General features: G+C 44.9%; 3 protein-coding genes across 20 annotated transcripts in view; 1 reads left to right on the forward strand and 2 right to left on the reverse strand.

Moving 5' to 3' along the window:
• The window catches only part of Znf558 (zinc finger protein 558), a 28,344-nt gene extending 17,375 nt beyond the window's left edge, over window positions 1-10,969 (reverse strand). Inside the window, exons 1-7 of one of the 18 annotated variants that reach the window (XM_063228354.1) lie at window positions 10,406-10,957; window positions 9,742-9,837; window positions 8,740-8,830; window positions 8,046-8,195; window positions 4,313-4,434; window positions 3,718-3,806; window positions 3,016-3,142 (exon numbers count right to left, since the gene is read on the reverse strand). In XM_063228354.1, the coding sequence (XP_063084424.1) occupies window positions 3,016-3,142; window positions 3,718-3,806; window positions 4,313-4,343 (247 nt within the window). In that variant the 5' untranslated portion in view covers window positions 4,344-4,434; window positions 8,046-8,195; window positions 8,740-8,830; window positions 9,742-9,837; window positions 10,406-10,957. Of the gene's footprint in view, window positions 1-2,514; window positions 2,670-3,015; window positions 3,143-3,717; window positions 3,807-4,312; window positions 4,435-6,041; window positions 8,019-8,045; window positions 8,720-8,739; window positions 8,831-9,669; window positions 9,838-10,405 lie in introns of those variants that run through there. The other 17 variants (XM_063228355.1, XM_063228359.1, XM_063228358.1 and 14 more) reach the window with 17 other exon arrangements.
• A 2,528-nt stretch (window positions 10,970-13,497) lies between these two features.
• On the forward strand, window positions 13,498-17,661 carry LOC100717039 (methyl-CpG-binding domain protein 3-like 1). The gene is made up of 2 exons (XM_003461415.2): window positions 13,498-13,533; window positions 16,887-17,661. Exon 2 carries the CDS (start codon window positions 17,032-17,034, stop codon window positions 17,599-17,601), a length of 570 nt encoding a protein of 189 aa, XP_003461463.2. The 5' UTR covers window positions 13,498-13,533; window positions 16,887-17,031; the 3' UTR covers window positions 17,602-17,661.
• Window positions 17,662-18,703: 1,042 nt separating this feature from the next.
• The window catches only part of Muc16 (mucin 16, cell surface associated), a 109,152-nt gene continuing 107,543 nt past the window's right edge, over window positions 18,704-20,312 (reverse strand). The window contains exon 76 of the mRNA XM_063229110.1: window positions 18,704-20,240. Within this exon, the coding sequence (XP_063085180.1) occupies window positions 20,142-20,240 (99 nt within the window). The 3' untranslated portion in view covers window positions 18,704-20,141. The remainder of the gene's footprint in view (window positions 20,241-20,312) is intronic.

Raw genomic sequence — 20,312 nt, forward strand, 5'->3', positions numbered from 1 at the left:
TCTCTCACCCAGAAGGGAACTGCCCTTTCAGCATTTCCCACAGGAACAGCTCACTAAGGGTGGAAAATCCTCTTCTATTTGCTAAGACTAAGATTGGGACTGAGACTACAGATCACCAAGTCCTGCAGATTTCTCCCTCCTAAGGCACATGAAAGATCCCCAGTTCCCAACTGTATTGTGCCTCATTTCTTTGACCACCCACACTCTGCTCTTCAGTGTGGCCTGTATCTCCCTCTAAAAATCTTTCTTCATGCCTCTTAGAAAAATTGAAAAACAAATCTGAAATGCTCAATCAGAAAAGTTTATGCAAATATTCCAAAGTCCAAAGAGTCTCAAATCGGAAAGACTTCTGGCTCCTATCATTCAGATAAGGGATATTCAACCTGAAGTGTAATATTCTAAATTTTCAGTTTTCAACAAAATAGGAAAAGAAACAAAAGTATGGCAGAAAGATATACTGTCCCAGAGGAAGTGCAAACACTGGGCTTGCTAGATAAAGAAAATAAAGCAATTATTTTAAATATGTTTAATCAAAGGAAGCCAAGAAAACGTTTTTTTGTTTTTTTTTTTTTTTTTGACACAAGGTCTCACTCTGCAGGTGGGGACCATGAATTCACAGTGACTGGTTTTGCGTATTTCCCTATGGGATGAAACAAAGGACTGGGATTGTTGGTATCACCCATTGGGGACTTCCCATTGACTCCTCTAAGCACTGGATCATCTACACCTTCTTGAGTCATCACACGATTACACTTGGGGCAAGAGACTTCTCTGGAGTCAGAGTCTTGGATGAACTATAACCCTTTGCTAGCCCCACCGATCACTGTGTACAGCTAATAAAGACTGGCTGCTTTGGGAGTAGAGAGGTCGGATCCGGATACACTGCCTTTCAGTCACTGAAGGATTACTTGTCTCTGTTTTTTATTTTTCTCATGGCATTCCAGAGACAGACAATTGGGACTCTTGGCCGGTTCTCAACAGTAGTTCAGGCTGGCCTTGAACTCACTGCTTAGCCCAGGCTGGCGTGGAACTGGCAGGGATGTTCCTGCCTCAGGCTGCACCACCATGCCCGGCTCAAGAAAACGAATTCTCATCAAACAGAAGACATCATAAAAAGGAAGGCAGATGGAAATTCTGGAGTTGTAAAGTACAACTGAAATGAAAATTCTGAGAGGTTCAAACTTAGATATGAACAGGCAAACAGAAAAGAATCAGTGACTGAAGATAGCACAACTGATTATTACAGTGTGAAGTGAAGACAGAAAACAGAAAAGACAAAACAAAAAGCCCTCACAAAAACAGGGCCCCAAAACATGATGAAACAGCTGAATAGAGCTTAAGGGGACCATCACACACAGCGGCACAGATGTGACGGGAAATGAAAACCAAAGCAGCAGTGAGTTAGGCTTCACTTCTAGTAGGCTGATCATGAGCACAAGGGCACAGCTGAGGACGATGCAGACAATCCTGGAACACTCGTGCATTGGGGGGAACGCAAAATGCTGTAGCTGCTGTAATAAAGCTTCTCAGTTCCTTAAAAACCCAAACACAGAAATATTGTGACTCGAACCGGGAATTTAGCTCAGTGCTATGAGCGCCTGCCTGGCAAGAGCAAGGTCGTGAGTTTGATCCCCCATACCAAAAAAAAAAAAAAAAAAAAAAAAAAAAAAAAAATTGTGACCCATGCCAGGCGTGGTGGCGCACGCCTGTAACCCCAGCACTCAGAAGGCTGAGGAAGGAGGATCACTGTGAGTTTGAGGCTCACCTGGGTCACACAGTGAGTTCAAGGCCAGCCTGAACTACACAGTGAGACCCTGACTCAAGAAACAACAGAAAAAGAAATAATCTACAAGCATCCCCACCCAAGAGTACTAAAATCGAGTGCTTCAGCAAGAAGTGTATAGAAATATTCATAGCAGCATCACTCATAATCGCCGAAGAGTAGAAACAATCCAAAGGTTTATCAACTTGTGAATGGATCAACAGAGCTTGGTGTTTTCTATACAATGGAATACTCCTCAGTTGTGAGAAATGAAGCACTGATATCTGCTGCAACAGAGCTAAACCTTGGAAATTCTATGTATGTGAGAAAAAGACATGCTAAGTCATGCTTCCTAGGATTCTATTCCTAGGCAATGTTCTGAATAGGCCAACTCAGAGGCAGGAAGCAGATTAATGGTTTCTAGTGGCCATGAGTGGGGAAGGTAATAGGTGCTTTTGTTAATGCTTAACAAGAATATGGTGTCTTTTATTTTTAGGGGTTGCCTTGGTCTGTCTTGCTGCTGTAACAAAATACCTAAGACTGGATACTTTATAAAGAAAAGAGGCTTTATTTCGGTTCATGATTCTGATGTCTGCAAAGTAGAAACAGCATGGTGCTGGCATCTGGAGAAGACCCTTTGGCTTTATTACAACATGGGACAGAAGAATAAAGGGAACCACTAAAAGAGACTGTGTAAAGGTTGTATGAGTTTATGAATATGCTCAACACCAAGGAATTACAGACGAGGGGAGTGTACTGTATGAGAATTATCTCTCAATAAGCTTTTATTTATTTATTTTTAAAAAAGAATAAAGGGAACTAGTTTCAGTGAGAGGATCTAATCCCAAAGCATCACCTCCACTTTTAGCAACTTACCCTCCAGAGAAGCCACCTGGTCCCATGAGACCTGAGCCAGGGGAGAAAGACAGTATGAATCCTTTGAGGGTGGCGTCTTCTCCTAGTCCACTCATCTCCTACTAGGCCTGACCTGCCAAAGGCCCCACGACTCAATACTGTTTCACAGATCGAACTTGAGCGCATCAACCACACCCAAGTCACAGCGGAGGTGGTGAAAATGTTAACTATAGGTTGGCACAACACTGTGACTGTACTAACAGCCACTGAACTATACATTTTTAATGATGTAAGAATGCTGAATTTTGTATTCTGTGACTTCTACATCACTAACCTGACAAGGGTAAAAAGCAAGTGTTGCCACCTGAGCCATAAATGCAGGATAGTGCCAAGCTTACCGAGTGAGGCCAGGTTCCTGCAGTTCTCCAGCATCACCTCCCTGTACAGCGACCGCTGGGATGCGTCCAGCAGTGCCCACTCCTCCTGGGTGAAGTCCACAGCCACGTCCTCAAAGGTCACCAGGTCCTAAACCATTGCAAGCAACATGGCTCCACCAAGGACACCCCAGCATGAAAGGGAAAGGGGCCAAAGCATGAGAGGCGTTGGGAGGGTTCTGTGCTGGCTTCGGGCTCAGCCTCAGTGCTCTTGCCCACTCAGCCCATCCCCAAGGTCCAGTGCCCCTCAACACAGGGAGGCCTTCTGTACTCAAGACTGAGCTCCTGAAATCTTATTTCCCTCAATATCCAAGGTTTGGCATTGGCCTGGGACCACGCAGAAGTAGGAGAAATACTTCATAAATGAAAAATGATTTCTCCAAGGTCATCATGAGTTGCTTGAGCTAAGGGCAGAGTTGGGTCTTTATTTTGCTTTTCCTTAAACTCTTCACAGCACAAGATGTCCTTAGGAACCTCGCAGAGTTCTAAAAAGCAGTATTGAGCTACACAGACATTTTCTGGGCAGCCCCTCAGCCCCATTACATGCCTGGGGATTCTTTGATATCCAGGCACCTACTTTGGGAGTAAGGCTCCAGGCCACTGATGGTAAAAAGTTCAACTTCCACCAAGGGAATGATGATTTGGGCGAAGGAAGCTCAAACTCACCCGCAACCAGCATGTCAGGAACTCACTGACGAGTCTCTCCTTCCCGATGTGGGCTTTCTGAGCAGAGGCTGGGTACAGGGAGGACTGAGCTGGGGAGGAAGAAATGAGCCACAAGAATCCAGGTTATCCCATGTTCTGACAGCCTGGAGTCTTCTCCATCTAGCTACCTGATCATACAAAGCCCAACGAGTACACACAGAGCCCACGCACCCACCGTGCACACTCACAGGGCACATGTCCACCCTGCGCAGACACCCACAGCTTCCATGAGAAACCGAGCCGTCTCATCCCAGGCAGAAAACAGGGCTCAAGGTTCTGGATGATTATGCCCAGGTCACAGATGAGGAAAATGACATTCTCAGGGCATCAATTTTATCAGGTTTATAGAAGAATTAAGCGTCATTCTCCCACACAGGTGACATGACAAACTCCAAACCTAAGAGTCCCAAATTTCAAGAGGCACCCATCAGACCCAGCATTCTGGGCTCCCAGGATCCACTCTCGCTGTACCTGTGTGGCCACCCTCTCCTGGGCCTCTTTGGGGCCGGGTCCTTTATTGCCCAACTCCTAGGACTACCGGAACTCACAGACTCACCACATGTGAGGGGCAGGACAGCAGCTGCCATCCTGTGACTCCCACAGCAAAGCTCCTGGACACCAGGCCAGCGGGAGGAGATAGACCACCGGGCGCTCACTTGGGATGGGGGCTGCAGCACTCTGGAATACATGGGAGACAGGGAGTCTGCACCTTGCTCTCCCTCTCACACTGCTGAGGATGTGTCCCCCTTGGCCGTCCCATGTGCCTCCTTCCAAATGCAAGTTCTGTCTGCCACTCTGGGCCTCTGTCTGCCTAGCAGGTTGAGCATCACTGAAAAGCAAAGTATCTGTGTCTCTTCTGCTCTCAGCCCAATCAACACAGCCCTGACAGCACACCTATGGGGATTTTTCCTTGTCATCGAGCAAGCGGCCAATTCTGCAGGGAACAACAGCGTTGGAAACTACAGGCTCAGTCCCTACCCGACCTGAGATGCCAGTCATCAGCCAGGGCTCCTAATCAAGGGCTGTGAAACAGGGTTCCTTCGAACCCTGCCTGAGGTTTGATTAAATTCCTTGAGCAGCTTACATCATTCAAGGAAACACACTGACTGTGGTATTGTGAAGAGTATGATGAAGGAGATGGCTGAAGAGTTGCACAGGGCAAGGTACGGGCAAAGGCATGTGTAGGCTCCATGCCTTTCCTGGGGTGCCACCTGCCAGGACCCTCACCTGTGCCGCTGGCTGGAAGCTCTCCACTGAGGCCCCACCACCCTCTCCATCTCCCTCTGTTGGACCAGGTGCTTCCTCCCCTTCAGTGTCCTGATCTTCGGGTTCTTACAGAGACTGTGCTGCACAGGAAGGGGCTTGTCAACACTTGTCATTCCCTAGAGAGACTGGCCCCTGGCTCTCATTATTCCTTCAACTTCCAGGCCCACCCCAGATGATGGACATGGTCCCTGCCCACCCACCTCAGCCCTCACTCCCATGGGTCCCCCCTGCCTGTGTCATCATTGGCACTGTCCCACTATGGGACACAAACATTCAGAAATTCTCTTCCCTCTAACTGCTCCTCTCTGCATCTCCATTCTTTTCCTCTGACCATACCCAGGCCACATGCCACCCTCTCTCCTCCTTCCTCATACTTATTGGGCTCAGATGTCCTCACTGTCCCCAACCTAGACCCTCACACGAGGCCAGCAGAATTTCAGCCAGGTGGGTTCTAATCATTCCCTGTGCAAGGCCACAAAACAAGGTCACCTCAGGACAAGCAAAGGCATCAGCGAGAAAAGAGCCCCTGACTTTGGAAGGGTCCCATAGGCCCATGGAGCTCCCCATCCTCAAACCTCTCATCTCTGTAGATCTTCTACAGCCTAGTCTGCTTAGGAAGCAACCAGCTTCCTAAAACAGATCCAGGTCCCCTGGTTGTCACATCCCACACCGCCCCCAACACTCTGAACAGTGTTGAATGCTGCAGAGTGGGCAGGGAGGACTTCTAGGGTTCCAGAAGGAACCCAGAAGGAACCACAGCTCTTGTCTTAAGTTCCTTGATGCCTGGTCCACCAATCGAGGCCTCAGAAACAAATCCTGGAGCACCCTGAGCCTTCAGATGGCCCAGCCCCATGTGGTGGCCTCCTGCCATCCCCAAGAGTCCAGAGCCAGAACCTTCTGACCACACCGGTCCTCAGTCCCTGAACCTCACAAACCATGCAAGGTGATAAACAGTTACCAGCCTCTTATGTGACTAGGTTTTGGAACCAGCTCTTAGGTGACAACAGATAATGAATCACCTCGCTCTCAGATGGCCTAGTTCTACTCCTCAAGCAGGAATCCACCTTCCAGTTTCACCAAGCAAATTCCACGTGGGCTCTGCCGTCCTCTGTTGGACAAGGCGCTGCCTCCCCTTTGTGGCAGCTCCATCCTGCGGTCCATTCCTCATTTCCTAGGAGCTGCTGTTCTCCATCCTTCCTTTCAAGTGCTTCCTCTCGCCACTTGAGACCCAGAATTTTGAGACCCAGGATTTTCAGTAGTGAAATTAACCTATTCTCTGAGCACAGTTTTTCTTTCCGTTACTGCCCAGTCTCGATCCCTCATCCCTACCAAAGTTCTCACTGTGCTGCCCTTCCTCACGTCCCCTCTCTGACCCAGCACCACCTGGTGTCCACTACCATCATCTCCAGGACACCCTGGACAGGATCCCTGAGGCTCATGCACAGTAACAAGATGTGGGTTACAGCTGCACTGGAACTACCCCCCGTTTGTCCGGTCAGCGAAGACACAAGGACCATAATCTCTGCTGATGAGGCCGCAGGGAGAGGCTGTCTCCCACCGGGCTGGGCATGGCTCCTACCGGAGGAACCTGTCAACATCAGGTCAAAGTGCAAACACAGTTACTCTTTCCCCGTTGAACCCACTTTCAGGGATCAGCTCAAAGACATACAGGGTCGGAAAGTTACATGCAAAATTATTCACTGGTGGCACTGTTTATAACTGCAAAAGGCTGAAAATAACACAAATAACTATCAAAAGGAGACATAAACTATGAGACATCTTCATGAAAAAGAAATACACAAAACAAAACAAAAACACATACGAAAACATCTCTAGGTACTGGCAGAAATTACTATCTCCAATAAGTTTAAATAAAAAACAAACAAACATCCCAAGTTACAAAGCAATGTATACAGAATGCTTCCTTTTTACGAGAAGGGACAGCTTCCTTTCCCCACTGACACAGAATAAAATATAACTCCCTAAAACCAATTTTGAGATTTCTGTGTGTGATCTCCCTGTACTCAAAGTAGGAAAGGGTGTCTATGGGCTGAGATGGGGATATGGACATCGAGTCTGTGCTATGTGAAAAAATAGAATTAGAGGGAGCCTTTGGGTTTTGGGCCTCGTGGAAGACAGATTAATAACTTCTAGCTGCCAAGAGAAAAAAGGGTTGTACAAGTCGTAAGCCCCAGAAGTTGCCTGTGTATTCTCTTCTTTTGCAAAAGGAATTCTGCGCATGGATTTAAGGTATGGACATTTAGATGAGGGGATTGTCCTGGATTACACAGGCTGGATCACAGAGTACCTTAAAAAATGAGGCAAGAGAGTCAGAGTTAGAGAAGAAAATGTGGATGACAGAAGCAGAGGTGTGAAGATGAAGGAGGCGGGAAAGCAGAGAGAGAGAAGGCAGAAAAAAGATCAGACAAACAGTATTACTTTGTTGGTTTTAAACATACAGGAAGAAACACAAGCCAATGAGTGCAGAGAATCTGAAGAGATGGAAAGGGAAGAAATGGATTCTTCCTAGAGTCAAGAGCACTGTGACTAGTACATATTTAGGCCTGTGATGCACTTGGGACCTCTGACATGCAGAACTGCAAGAGAATGAATCTGTTCGGTTTGCAGCCACTGTGGGAATCTGTTATAGTGGACACAGGAAAATAACATGGCCTCTCCCATCCAACAGGGAAATCGGGATTGGGAGGAGGTGGCAGTGTGGCTGTCTGATGACCTGCATTGCCGTGGCAGAACTTTACTGTCCTCTCCAAGTACAGAATGTCTCCTTCCTCCTCTCAAAGGCTAATCTGCATTCAGGTACAGTTTTAGTCACTGGCTGAGGAGTGACAGAAGGATCTCTGAGACTCAGGCAGCTCACCATGCCGTAAGAGAGAAGCAGGCAGAGATGCAGGTGCTAGGACATCTTTGGACTTGGAAGTCCTTTTCCAGGATGTCTCGCCGATGAAAATCCCTCTGAAGGCAGGTGGGATTCCTAGTCAGTTTGCAGATTTCCTGCCACTTACCCTGCCCTGAATATGTTGATGCCTGAAAGACAGGCACAGCGGATGGGCCACTCTTTTTTTCAGTACTGCCCAGTGGAACTTTCAATGATGACAGAAATGCAGCACCAGGCATAGTCAGGCCAGACCTCCTCCAGGAGGTAGGGAAAGGTCCTGGGAGAGGCAAAGTGAGGGTCGGGATAGGGCCGTGGGTTGGGGGCAGCCTGCAGTTTGCACAGGCAGGAGCCAAGCGCACGCGGCCAAATATTCTACACCATCTGCCAAATGCACACAGGAATGAAAGCACCAGCAATTCTTAGTTCTAAACTCCCAGAACTCGTCTTCGTATCTCTTTCCCACTCCACAGTCACTCAGGCTCAGGAACTATCATATTCCTAAATTTCTTTATACCTCCTCCTATGTTGCCTCTTAAAACTCATCATTTGGGATCCTAAAGTCCATTTTATCCATGAGCTTAGATCAAATGGGCATCACACCATCACCATCTCCCCGTTCCTGCATCTTCCCTCAGTGTTCTCCACTGGTTTGAGAATAGAGACCTCTGCCTCCCACTAGGACACGGAGCGTACCTGCTCGCCTTTGCCATCTTGGCCTCAGTCATCCCCTCTTCCCTGGGCACTCTCCTGCTCAGGGGCTTCCCTTATACAGTTCCCTTGTGCCCCAGTCTAACCCTACAACTAGCTAGATCTAACCTTACCTCTTCCTCTCAAGCTAAATATCAGTCGCTCCCTGAGACGTCTCGGGTTCCTCAGCCTGAATCCCACAGCACTCTTGTCAACACTGATTCTCTGTTAGAATGGACATGGGGGAAGGAAGGACAAGGTCTGTTTGGTTTTCCAAGGTATTCACGCATTTGGCCATGGCCTGGCTCAGAGGTGAGCAAACGTCCTGGTTTGAAAACGATCTATGTCCTGGACAACCCCTCAGTCCTACATACACGGGTACAGTCAATCACCCTAAATGGTGTTCTTAGAGGGTCTGCTGCAGAATAAGCACACACGCCTTAAGTAATGTTACAGGAAAGTTACAATGAAAAATCATACATGCATATAACTAATGAATAATTACACACAAGTGTAATTATACACAAGATATGATTGTCCCCATTAGGAATGATTACAATGTTATTTCAGCAAAGTTTTAAGGAAGGCAAAGTAAAGAGACAATCTTTTTTGGAAACTAATGATTTACCTTTCAATCTACAAGTTGTTGCTTCAAATTTTTCAAAATGTTTTAAATTTCATTAGGAAGAAAACTGGTCAACTCAATTTTAAATTTATGGCACTAACATAAGCTTAAATCTTCTCTTTTGAAGATGCTTCGATATTTTGAACCTTCACAGAGGATTACGTCTTTACTAGTCAAACGGAAAGAGCCTCAAGAACACTGCTGAGAAGCCCTGGTAGTATTTAATCAGAAGAGTGATAATACTACAATATAGGTAAGTGTTTTATGTTTACTCAAAATCCTGATATTTTTAGTATTATGGCATGCAGGAAACTGTTCTCATCTTACTATACATATTTTTTTGTGTATTTATTTGGATGTGACTATACTTATTTACATACACATTACCATACACATCTTAGTATTTTTCTCTTGAATATAAGTCATATAATTTTCTTACCCCTCACTGAGGCTCCTGGGGTTACAATGTAAGCAAGCCCTTGGTGTTGCCAAGTTTCAAAGATACACTTACTCCGTCACACAGAAATCCTCAAATCGGTGAGAAGGGGTGGGTGGACTTTGATATTGGTTTCCATCCAAGTCTAAGCTTCAACGATGCTCTTGCTGTCTGAAAAAAGGGGGGAGGAGCACAAAGTGTGTTTGTTTTATTTTGTTTTTTGTACCAGAGATTGAACTCACGACCTCAGGCCTACCAGCCAGGCAGGCACTTACACCACTGAGATAAATCACCATCCCACAAAGCTTGTTTCTGATTCCTTATACAGAGAGTAATACAGTGGTTATTAAATACAGAACAATATTCCTTTTTGTGTTGGTATTGATTCAATGTAATAAAGACAGCCCGGCCTATTGGCTGGACAGATTCCCAGACAGACATGTGCTCAGGACGGGAAAATGCAGGCTGATGCTGGGTGCATTGGACTTGCTCATTTGACTGGACACATCTTTGGTGACTCGAGACGCTGCAAACATGTTTTGTCAGTTACATGTCCTATAACCGACCAAGCTCATATAGTTCATTGGGAGCTTGGGTGATCATAAAGCCCCACAGCAGGGCTTCCTAGCCGAGGGACCACAGGTAATTCTTTTGTTGTGGGGCGGTGCACGGTGCTTTCTAGGATGTAGGGCAGCGTCTCTGGCTTTCACCCGCTAGATGACAGGAGCACTGGCTCTACCTCCAATCTGTGACAAGCAGAACTGGGTCCAGACTTGGCCAAGTCCCCCGAGGTGCAGGCTGGCCCCCTGCGGGGGGTACAGGGGTCTCTGCAGCGGCCACGCAGGCGCTGGGTCCTGACCCAGAGGAAACGCTGATCTGAGTGTGAACAGCCCGAGGCCTCGGGGAAGGAAACAGGGCAAAAGGACGCCGAGCCGCGGCCTGGGATGCCCGAGGCTCCACTCCAGATTCCTACCCGAGCACCTGTCTGCTGCTCGCCGCGTTCGGTCTCAGCCGCGGGCCAAGGGCTCCGGCTCCTAGAGACAGTCCGACCCGCAGGGCTTAGCGCCACTCGCGGTTCCTCCCACTGCGAGACTCCGCGCTTCCGCTTCCGGTCGTGGGCGGGCCGCCCGAAGCTTGCTTCCGGTTTCGGACTGTCAGTTGCGGAGGGTGGGGGAAGAGGCAGGCAGGTGTTCTAAAGCATTTAGTATGTATGAGGTTGAGCTCTGGGCTGGGTCACCCGCGGGGAGCGGGATCGGTGCGGGGAGCTAGGACCACGCCAAGGAAAGAGGCTGCGGGCGGGACAAGGATGTGGGCGGTGGTAGGCCTAACAGGGACGACAGTGGGCGGAGACAGTTGACCGCTCCGGGGGTGGAGAGGTGGGCGGGGTCAGGCATGGGCTGGGCTAATGTAGACGGCGATTGGCCTGGAGGCGGGGTTATGGGAGGGGCTGAATGTGGGCAGAGACCAGTACGGAGGACCCGGCCGGTAGGGAATTGGGACACACTGCAATGTGAATGCACCCTGAGGACGTTATGTTGCATAAAATAAACCAACTATGAAAGAAAAATACAGTATGATTCCACTAGAGGAGGTCGCTAGTAAAGGATCAGCCTACACCTGGAGCTTGTTCATGCTTGGGTTGGAAGAAAAGAAACCTTTCCAGATGGTCAACCTGTTCATGCTTGGGCTGTAAGAAACTTCCCAGAGCTGTTCCAACCGCAAAAGTCAGCCCTGCCCAGGAGGGTACCTGATGACGACCGTGTCACACTCTGCTGCTCCCGCCTGGCTCACCTGCAGAGCCCCTCTCCCCAGAATAACCCTTAAAAACTCTTTCCCCAAGCCAAAGGGTGGCTGTCTTGGTCCGCAAGACCGTCCACCACCACCACCCCCGCCCCCGCCCAGTGAAGCTTCTTCCTCGAGACAATGTCTGGTGTCATATTCACAGACATAGAAGATATAGTAGTGGTGGCCAAGGGCTGAGTAGTTGGCAAAGGAACAGTATACTAGTGCTCAAGAGAGGAAAAGTTTTAGTTTGGGAAGATGAGAACTTTCTTGAGATGGATGGTGATGATGATTACTCAACTCTATAAAGGGACTAATGCTACTGAACAGACCACCTAAAATGGTTGTTAAATTTTATAGCTAGTATTTTACTAGAATTTTTAAATTAAAAAAAATATTACTAGTGGAATCAAGAGGTTGCACTCAGTATTCTCTGCATCTCTTCTTTTTAAAATTTTTTAAAATTTTATTTTAAAGAATAAAATCCAGCTTGATAAAACAATAAAGCAAATCAAATGAGTGTAAGTGACACAGGATTTCAAAACAATATGAAATGAACAATGGTTACTATAATACCTCTTGTTTTCTTCAAAATAGCTGCAGATACCTTCAGACATAGTAAAAAATCAAAATAACAGACTAGAACCAATAAAAGCAAAACAGTGCAATAAAGGACTTCAAAACAAGACTATAGTAAATCCAAAATGGCTACCATAATATATCTTGCTATCTTTGAAATAGCTGCTTATGCCATTGGATATAACAAAATCAAACAATAAAACTCAACCCAATAAACCAATAAAAACGATACAGGGCTTCAAAACAAGATCATAGGGAATTAATAATGGCTACCACCTTCAGAAGGAGATTCTCCCAAGATACCACACTATGTATCATAATTCTCTGAGTAGATGATCAGACCACTGGCCCTAGACTTGCACAGTCAGTGAAACACCAAACACCACAAGCATCCAATTGCATTTCAACTGAATAGCTATCATCACAGCCCAGCCTGTATTTCTCTGGATCAGCCTGTTGCTTACCGGGTTGGGGGAGTTGGCTCTTTGTTTCATAGCCCACTGGTTCCCTGGAAGGGGCTGGGATCTGGCTGTCCCCTCATCAGTGGCACACATGGGGGGAGGGCTTCTGTCTCATTTTTAAAATTTCTCTCTCCTCTCTTTCCACTTCATCTCTATTTGTGTCTCTTGTGACTGTATAGTAAAGATTATCTTCTCTTGGTCAGAAACCTCCATTCCTTATCCTCATTCCTGTGGTCTCATTCTGATTCTTTTCTTCGCCGTATGGAGAAGAGTAAGCCCTCAGAGCTGGTTAATCTGTGACTTGCAAGAATTAGTGCATAGACTGAGGTTTGTTGAGAGAAAATAGATCAGGACATCACAGCGGGCCCTGCGAATGTATACATTTATTATTTGTCAATTTTAAATGTTTAAAATAAACAATAAGAAAGTCATTAACTCTGAAATACATGTAGACAGGGGACTTCTTATTTACACAGGATAACACAAGGCTAATATTTTCACTCACTGAAGTTGAAATTACATGTAGCTGAAACTACAAACATAAAACTTGTGTGCATTGAAGGGGTTGCATGTGATGTTTTGTCAAATGCATACACGTGTAGTATTGGACTACATAGTCAAACATAGCTACATCCTCAAGTATTTATCAACTGTATGTAGTGAAAATATTAAAAATCCTCTTGCTCTTTTGAGACATACAGTAGTATCATTATCGACAATCATTTACATTATTTTTCTTTTGTGCTGCATTCAGAAATGTAGTTTATACTTTACAATCACTACACATTTCAATTTGTCAGCTGAATCTGACCTGATAGACCTACTTTTAGTGAGATTTTATGACTCTCAGCTTTAAAGTAACATTCATATATTAAAGTTGTTTCACAAATATGTACATTTTTTTCACCTGAAGATTATATTAGGTGAACGATAAAAAGTTCCTTTCGGTCTGTTAACAAAGGCCCATTGTGACCTTATCTGGGGAAGCAGCATTGGAATGCTGGAGAAAGCTGGAACTTCAGAGTGGACTGAGCAGTGGTTAGAGGTAAGATGCCAGAGAAATTTTTTTCTCTGTGGTTTTTTCTCAGTGGTTCATACTAAGGGACAAGAAACAGAAAGTAGTTGTTGAAGTGAGTTCCCAAAAACGTTAGGCAAGAGGTTTCTGTGTAGTTGAGAAAAATTTAAACAACTTTAAGTGCCAAATGATGGATTTAGTAAAAGAGATGTTGAAGATACAGCGATTATACTGGGTTATTGGGGGGCATAATTACTAAGGAAGAAAAGAATGAACCTCTGACCGGAAGATAACTATTTTTCATAGGGAAAATTTTACAGCCATGGAGGCTTGCCTATTTGGCAGATAAACCCCTAAAATTTCAGTCTGGTAGTTTACCATTTTCCTGTGAAAAATCAGACTGGTTTTATGGAAATACAAGTATATAGGAGCACAAAATAAACAAGAACTTTTGAAAGAGTCATCGGGGAAAACTCAAAGAGCCAATATGCTAACATATGAAAAGAATGTGACATTTCCAGATATTACATATCTTTCCCAGTTGATGCTGAACATTTCATTTTATAGTGGTACCAAAATGTCATATCATGTGCTTTTGTTAACTGCCAGAAAAAAAAAACTGGAAGTAATTATGAAATGGCAGGAAATAATGGTTTTCCAGGTTTGAGAGTTTACAAAGCAGGTAAGATGAGTGGTACAGAATTTTTAATTGTTCCAAGGGAATTATTGAGACCACAGAGCGTGGAATCCAAGACTTACAGGCATAAGGGAGAAAGAGGTTAGATACAGGTAGCAAGATATTTATAAGCAGAGATAAATTATACACAAGCTATGCTACCAATACTTACATAAAAATGTAATAAAAGATAGCGTCAATGATCCATCTCAAAATAGTTCCCCTCTCTTAAATGACACGTCCTACCATTCTTGCCGCTTTCTGAATCATTTCTGGAAATACTCTCTCACGAGTGTCTTTAGTTGCACTGTTATGAGTGTCCTGAACTAATTCAAAACATTTACCTCTCATGGTTAATTTACCATAGAGGAAAAGTCAGAAGTTATATGGTACCTTGACATTTTAATTTGTCATAAATTTCCATAAACATGCTGAATCGATTCAGGACATCTAGGCAGCCATGAAATGACCCTCACTATAGAAGATTTAATGAACTGTGTCAGAGCAGGGTAAGAATGATAGATAAGTATTTTGGAAGTGAAGGAGATCTGAGGGTGACCAGTGTCCACAAGTCTTCTATTGTAATGAATTACTTTTATTATTAAACATTCATCATTTTTATCATGTTACATGCATATTTACTAATGCCTGTTAATTATATAAAATCTTGGTTTTATTGTGACATTTTTTCTTTCTTTCTTTCTTTCTTTCTTTCTTTCTTTCTTTGTGTTACTGGGGATTGAACCCAGGGCCTTCCTATCAAGCTATCTCCAGGCTTTTAAAAAAAGCTTCTTATTTTGGGACAGGCTTTCACTAATTTGCTAACGTGCCCAGAGTAGGATATGACTTGTTATCCTCCTTCCTTGGCCTCTTGGAGTGCAGAAATTACAGGAGAGCACCAGCACACCTGGGTCCACATTTTGTGCTTGCACGTAACATGCTTTGATCATATTCAAGCCCCCCTTCCTCTCCCTTTCCTTCCTTCTCTTTTCCCCCAATCCCCTTTCCCTTGTCTAATAGTCTCCCTGAAAAAACCGCTGTTATTGATGAAATGGCTTGTTACTTGAATAATTTATTTTCCCCAAAACATAGACATAGTCTATACTGCTAATAAAGTGGGAGAAAGAATAATTTAAGGAAGAAAATAATGTTCACAATGTAAAGTTTGGCAAAAGGAAGAAAACAACTGGTTGGATTGATTTTGGGGTTTGCTATTGGGCTGAAGGATTTGGTGTGTGTGGCGTGGGTTTCCTGAGGTTAGTAAGCCAGTCATCTTGAACCCACAGCCTCTAATTAAGAAAGCGTGGTTTAAGGTAAGATTATAACCATAACCGTCAGAAGGCTGTCATTACTTTCCATTATAAATTCCCTTAACCATCCTTGTCTTTTGTTCTGTTTCTATATGTGCATTTCAATGATTTCAGTGTTAAGTGTCTTTAATATTTAAGGGTCAGTGATATGTTTGGGAAGAGTAAGATTGAATGTGCATAGCTTTTCTTATTAAGAGATATTCTTTTAGTGGTGCATGCCTGTGATCCCAGCACTTGGGAGGCTGAGGCAGGAGGAAGGTTGCAAGTTTGAGACCAGTCTGGGCTACAAAGGCTCAAGGCCAGCCTGAGCTGTGTAATGAGACCTTGCCTCAAAAAGACAGAGAGAGAGAGAGAGAGAGAGAGAGAGAGAGAGAGAGAGAGAGAGAGAGACAGAGAGAGAGAGAGACAGACAGACAGACAGACAGAGACAGACACAGAGAGAGAGAGAGAGAGAGAGAGAGAGAGAGAGAGAGAGATCCTGTTATGTATTTAGTAAGTTTGTCAACATCTACCCCTTCTTCTCTTCATTAGTAAGATTGAGTTTCAGTTTTCTATAGCATGACAGAGTGACTAAAATTTACAATAAGTTATTAAATATTTGATGAAGAACTGAGCATCGTGCCTGGTGGCACATGCTAGTAAACCCAGTAATTGGGAGGCTGAGTTTGAAGGAATGTGAATTTCAGGCCAGCCAGAGCTATACAGCAAAATCCTGTCTAAATCTCTGTCCCCATAAAAAAGAGAAATGAGGAGACTTCTAACACAAAGAAGTGAAAAATATTGAAGGGGTGATAATGCTGACTACCCTGATTCAGTCATAGCTAAATGAGTATTATGTACCAAATTTCACAATGTACCACATGGATATTGTGTGCATAAACAATATTTGTTGATTTTGAAAAGAAAAAGGAGTAAGGTGAAGATACATAGTTTGGAATAACTCTTCTTTTTAAGGAAAGGTCTTTATTTTCAAGGGCTTGCATGAAAAAGCCAGAAATCAGACACTTGTGGTTGGTTGATAACTGGGTTTTCTAAATTATTTAGTTTTGAACATGACCATTGGCATGATTAAGTGTCAGGGGCCCGGGAGTGAGACTGAGAGCGGGCAGTTGATAATTTCACTTTTGACTTACGGGATAAAGGAGCTGTGAAAACCAAAGGACCATGGGCTGATTGACTGAATCGTCAAGTAGCAGAGGAAGGGCAAGAGTTGGGAATTAGAGGAAGACTGGAAACCAGCGTCATGAGAGACAGGGACAGTGTCACGTAGCTGAGATTGGCAGGGACAATGGGAAAATAACAGAATAAAAGGAGAGTGTGTTGCTAGGTGACAGAGGAGTCTGGACTTTGAGTTGTCTGAGCTTGACTCAGATTTGCCTTTTGATGTCCCAAATCAGATTTAGGACCTGACCAGGAGAGGAAGGATGGAAGTTGATAACAGCAGAGATAATTCCTTCTGATAACTTAGCATCACCCAGGCTTCATTGGAAACGTCCACCCAGCTTCACCGTTTCTGTGTAACAGGGTCAGAGGAAAAGACGCATGATGGCCAAGACTTCACAGAGGAAGCAACGTGATTGCGTAAACCAGTCAAAGCCAAAGTCCCGTTTAAGCATCTCGATCCCCTTGAGAATGTCCAGCTACACTTTCAAGAGACCAGTTACTAGAATTACGTCTCACCCGGACAATGAGGTCAGATACCATCAATGGGAGGCTAACTTAGATAAGCCCCAGCAGGTCTGCTTGCACAAGAGACTGCAAGGACTCCAGGCCTCCGGCAGCTTTGGAGAACTTTTAAGTACTTTAGACCTCGCCAAAACTTTGCACACACTTGCTCCTGGTTGCACCAGTGCATCCCTGTTAGCTGGTGGTGTGAGCTCCAGCTCTCTGCCTGTCCTTGCCCCGTCTTCTCATGTGGTGGAGACAGTCCCAGAAATGGGTTTGGGTGCAACCCAGCTCCTCTGCAAACAATTTCTGGTCACAGAGGAAGATATTAAGAGACAGGAAAGAAAAGTGGAGACAGCAAGAGAGAGACTGGCAGTAGCACTGATTGCGGACAGATTAGCTAGTGAGGCGGAGAGAGCGAAGGAACCACAAAAGGTGTCTTGTTAAATGCCAAGAAAAGAGAAGATGCTAAAGAAGAAATAAGACATGATATTATTTTAGCACCACTTTGCAGTGATCATAGCTTTGATTTTTGCTTTGATCTCTTGGAACCTTAACATACATTGATACTTTTCTTTATTAAACTCCTTGCTACAACATGAGGATGTGTCTGTGTATTTGGTTTTTGGGGACAAGGTCATGCTGTGTAATTCAGACTGGCCTTGAACTCACTATGTAACCTAGGTTTACCTCGAACTCGTGGTGATGCTCCTGCCTCACCCTCCCAAGTGCTGGGATTACAGGTGGTGTGCCGCCACCCACTACCCCTGGCCAACAGGGAGATGGGGTTTCAGGTGAGGAGAAAAGCAATTTTTTTGTTACACTTCCAGTTTCACTTGATTTTGTGTGATTTATTTGCATTCTACTTAATTTTCAAAAATTTTGTAGGGCTGGGGAAATACTCTGTGGCAGACTGATTGACTGGCAGGTGCAAGGTTCAATTATATGTGTCTGCAGTACCTACCATTGATGTTCCTTGTGGTGTTTGTACATGTACATAACGCATCTTAATTCTTTTATCCTTTCTCTCTCCTCCCTCCACTCTTCCTCCATCTCTTGAACCCCTTCCCATTTGAGAAATATCTGTCTCCCTATTCCCTATTATCCATTTTTACTTGGCTCTTCACGTTTTAAATATCCTATAAGACAGACTATGTGGTATTTAGCTGTGTCTCTAATTTACTTCACTAAGCATTATGGTCTCAAAGTGCATCCATTTTCTTACAAATGATTCAAGTTTATCCTTATTCCAACTATTTCTCTTCTCGGTGTCTTCCTGAAAGAGTTAAATGCATAATGTTATAGTGATCTATGCCCACCCATGTTTCTAGCAGCACAATTCATAAGGGCTAAATCTTGGAAGTAGCCTTTTGTGTCCATTAGCAGGCGAATGGAAAAAGAAAAGGTATTTACACACAGTAGTACAACTCTGCCAGTTAGCTCCCATTTCTGAGCTTCCACCTCTTTAGCTATTAAGTGGGGATAAAACCCTCCAGGATGATCTTAATCCATTTTATTTTGCTATAACAGAATTCAATACATCACACAATTTATAAAGAACAAAAATTTATTCTGTCACAGTTTTGGAAGCTGGGAATCCCAGGATCAAGATGCCAGCTTCTAATGAGGGCTTTTATGTTTCTTACTTAATCCTCCAATTGTAGAAGGGGGAAAGGCAGAAGAGGAATGATGCTGAGTCTTCATAGGGAAGAAAAGAAATAGAGAAAACCAATGCCCATCAGCCCCCTTTTATAGCATCATTCAGTAGGACAGAGGCTTCACATTAGACACCCTCACCTCCACTACTGTTGTTTTGGGGATTTGGTTTCCACTACATAAATTTTGGAGAGAATGAGTTCAAAGCACAGCAAATAGAGAGTAGAACAGAGTTAGTATACGCAGCGTGTGCCTGTCATAGTGCTTAGCAGGCAGTAAGTGCAGTCCTGGGCCACATGATGGGCTCTCCACCAACCACAGACCACACCCACAATTACAGGCTCATAAGACAGGATGACGCATCTCTCTGAATGTGCCCTTGTTGTTAATGCACATGTGGCTGTCATTAGTAAGCGAGAGTTATTGTCATTACAATCATCCCCACAGTGCATTCTCAGAGACAGACTGCTCAAGAGTGAGAGTACAAAGCACACATCCAGAAGGTGGGAATGAATGGCGTTACTCTAATTTTAATTCTTTGCCCTGGGTAAGATTTGAGGACCCTCACGGTGATCTGAAAAATGAACGGATCATGCCACCAATTCCAACAAATACAGAATAGAGCAGCTGGCCTGGCACCTGGGAAGCTTGGCTGTAATTGTCTACTTGTGATTATCTCAGTGCAGGGAAAGATGTAAAAGAGACTGTCCCTTTTTTCCCTTAGATGATTCCCCCTCAAGTTTTATTCATCTTAGGTCAAAAACAGACATCTTTGGGCAGGGTTAGTGTGACTCCTGGACTCAAGCTTTCTGGAAATTTGATCATGCCAGCTCCCAAGTTCCAAAGCTGGTTGTGGAATCATTTATGACAGACTCGTTTCCTTCTTGGACTGTTTCCCATCTTTCTGAACTCACATAGTAGATAAGGAAAGGATTCTCCTGAAAGTCTTGGTAAAGGTAATCTCAGGGAATGAAGCAGGGTGAGAGAAAGCTTGAGACAGCCAGGGCTGGAGAAACAGATCCACGAAGCCTGGCAGTAGAGTCAAGCGCAGGCAGGTGGGGAGTCACGGGGGGAGGAGATCTCACATTGATGCAGGATGTGGATTTTGTACAATGGCAATTTCTAACTCTGCTGTCCCCGAGGGATGGTAGAGCATGAAACCCCAAGACACAACTAAAAGTGGCCTCAACGAAGGAGGAAGACGTCTCACTCTGTCCCCTGGGAACCAGTCAGGGGCAATGGCGAGCACGGTCCGAGGCTGTGTCTGACCAGTGTGGTTTATTTCCTCTTTGCACTCAGGGTAGGACAGAGGAGCTCCCTGGGAGAGGGGATCATTGCAGCTTCCTCAGGTCCAAGTGTGGGAAGTAATAGCCCAGGCGGTGGCGCTGGACCTGGTAGTCTCCCTCCTTCTTCCGTCGGCAGACAGCCACCTGCAAGGGCAAAGTGGAGGCATCAGAATGTGCTGTCAGCAGCCCAGGTGGCAGAGACCACAGAGGGAGAAG

The sequence above is a fragment of the Cavia porcellus genome, unplaced genomic scaffold (assembly GCF_034190915.1).
Source record: "Cavia porcellus strain 051 isolate PalLab524CR breed Dunkin Hartley unplaced genomic scaffold, mCavPor4.1 scaffold_17, whole genome shotgun sequence".
Lineage (NCBI taxonomy): Eukaryota > Metazoa > Chordata > Mammalia > Rodentia > Caviidae > Cavia > Cavia porcellus.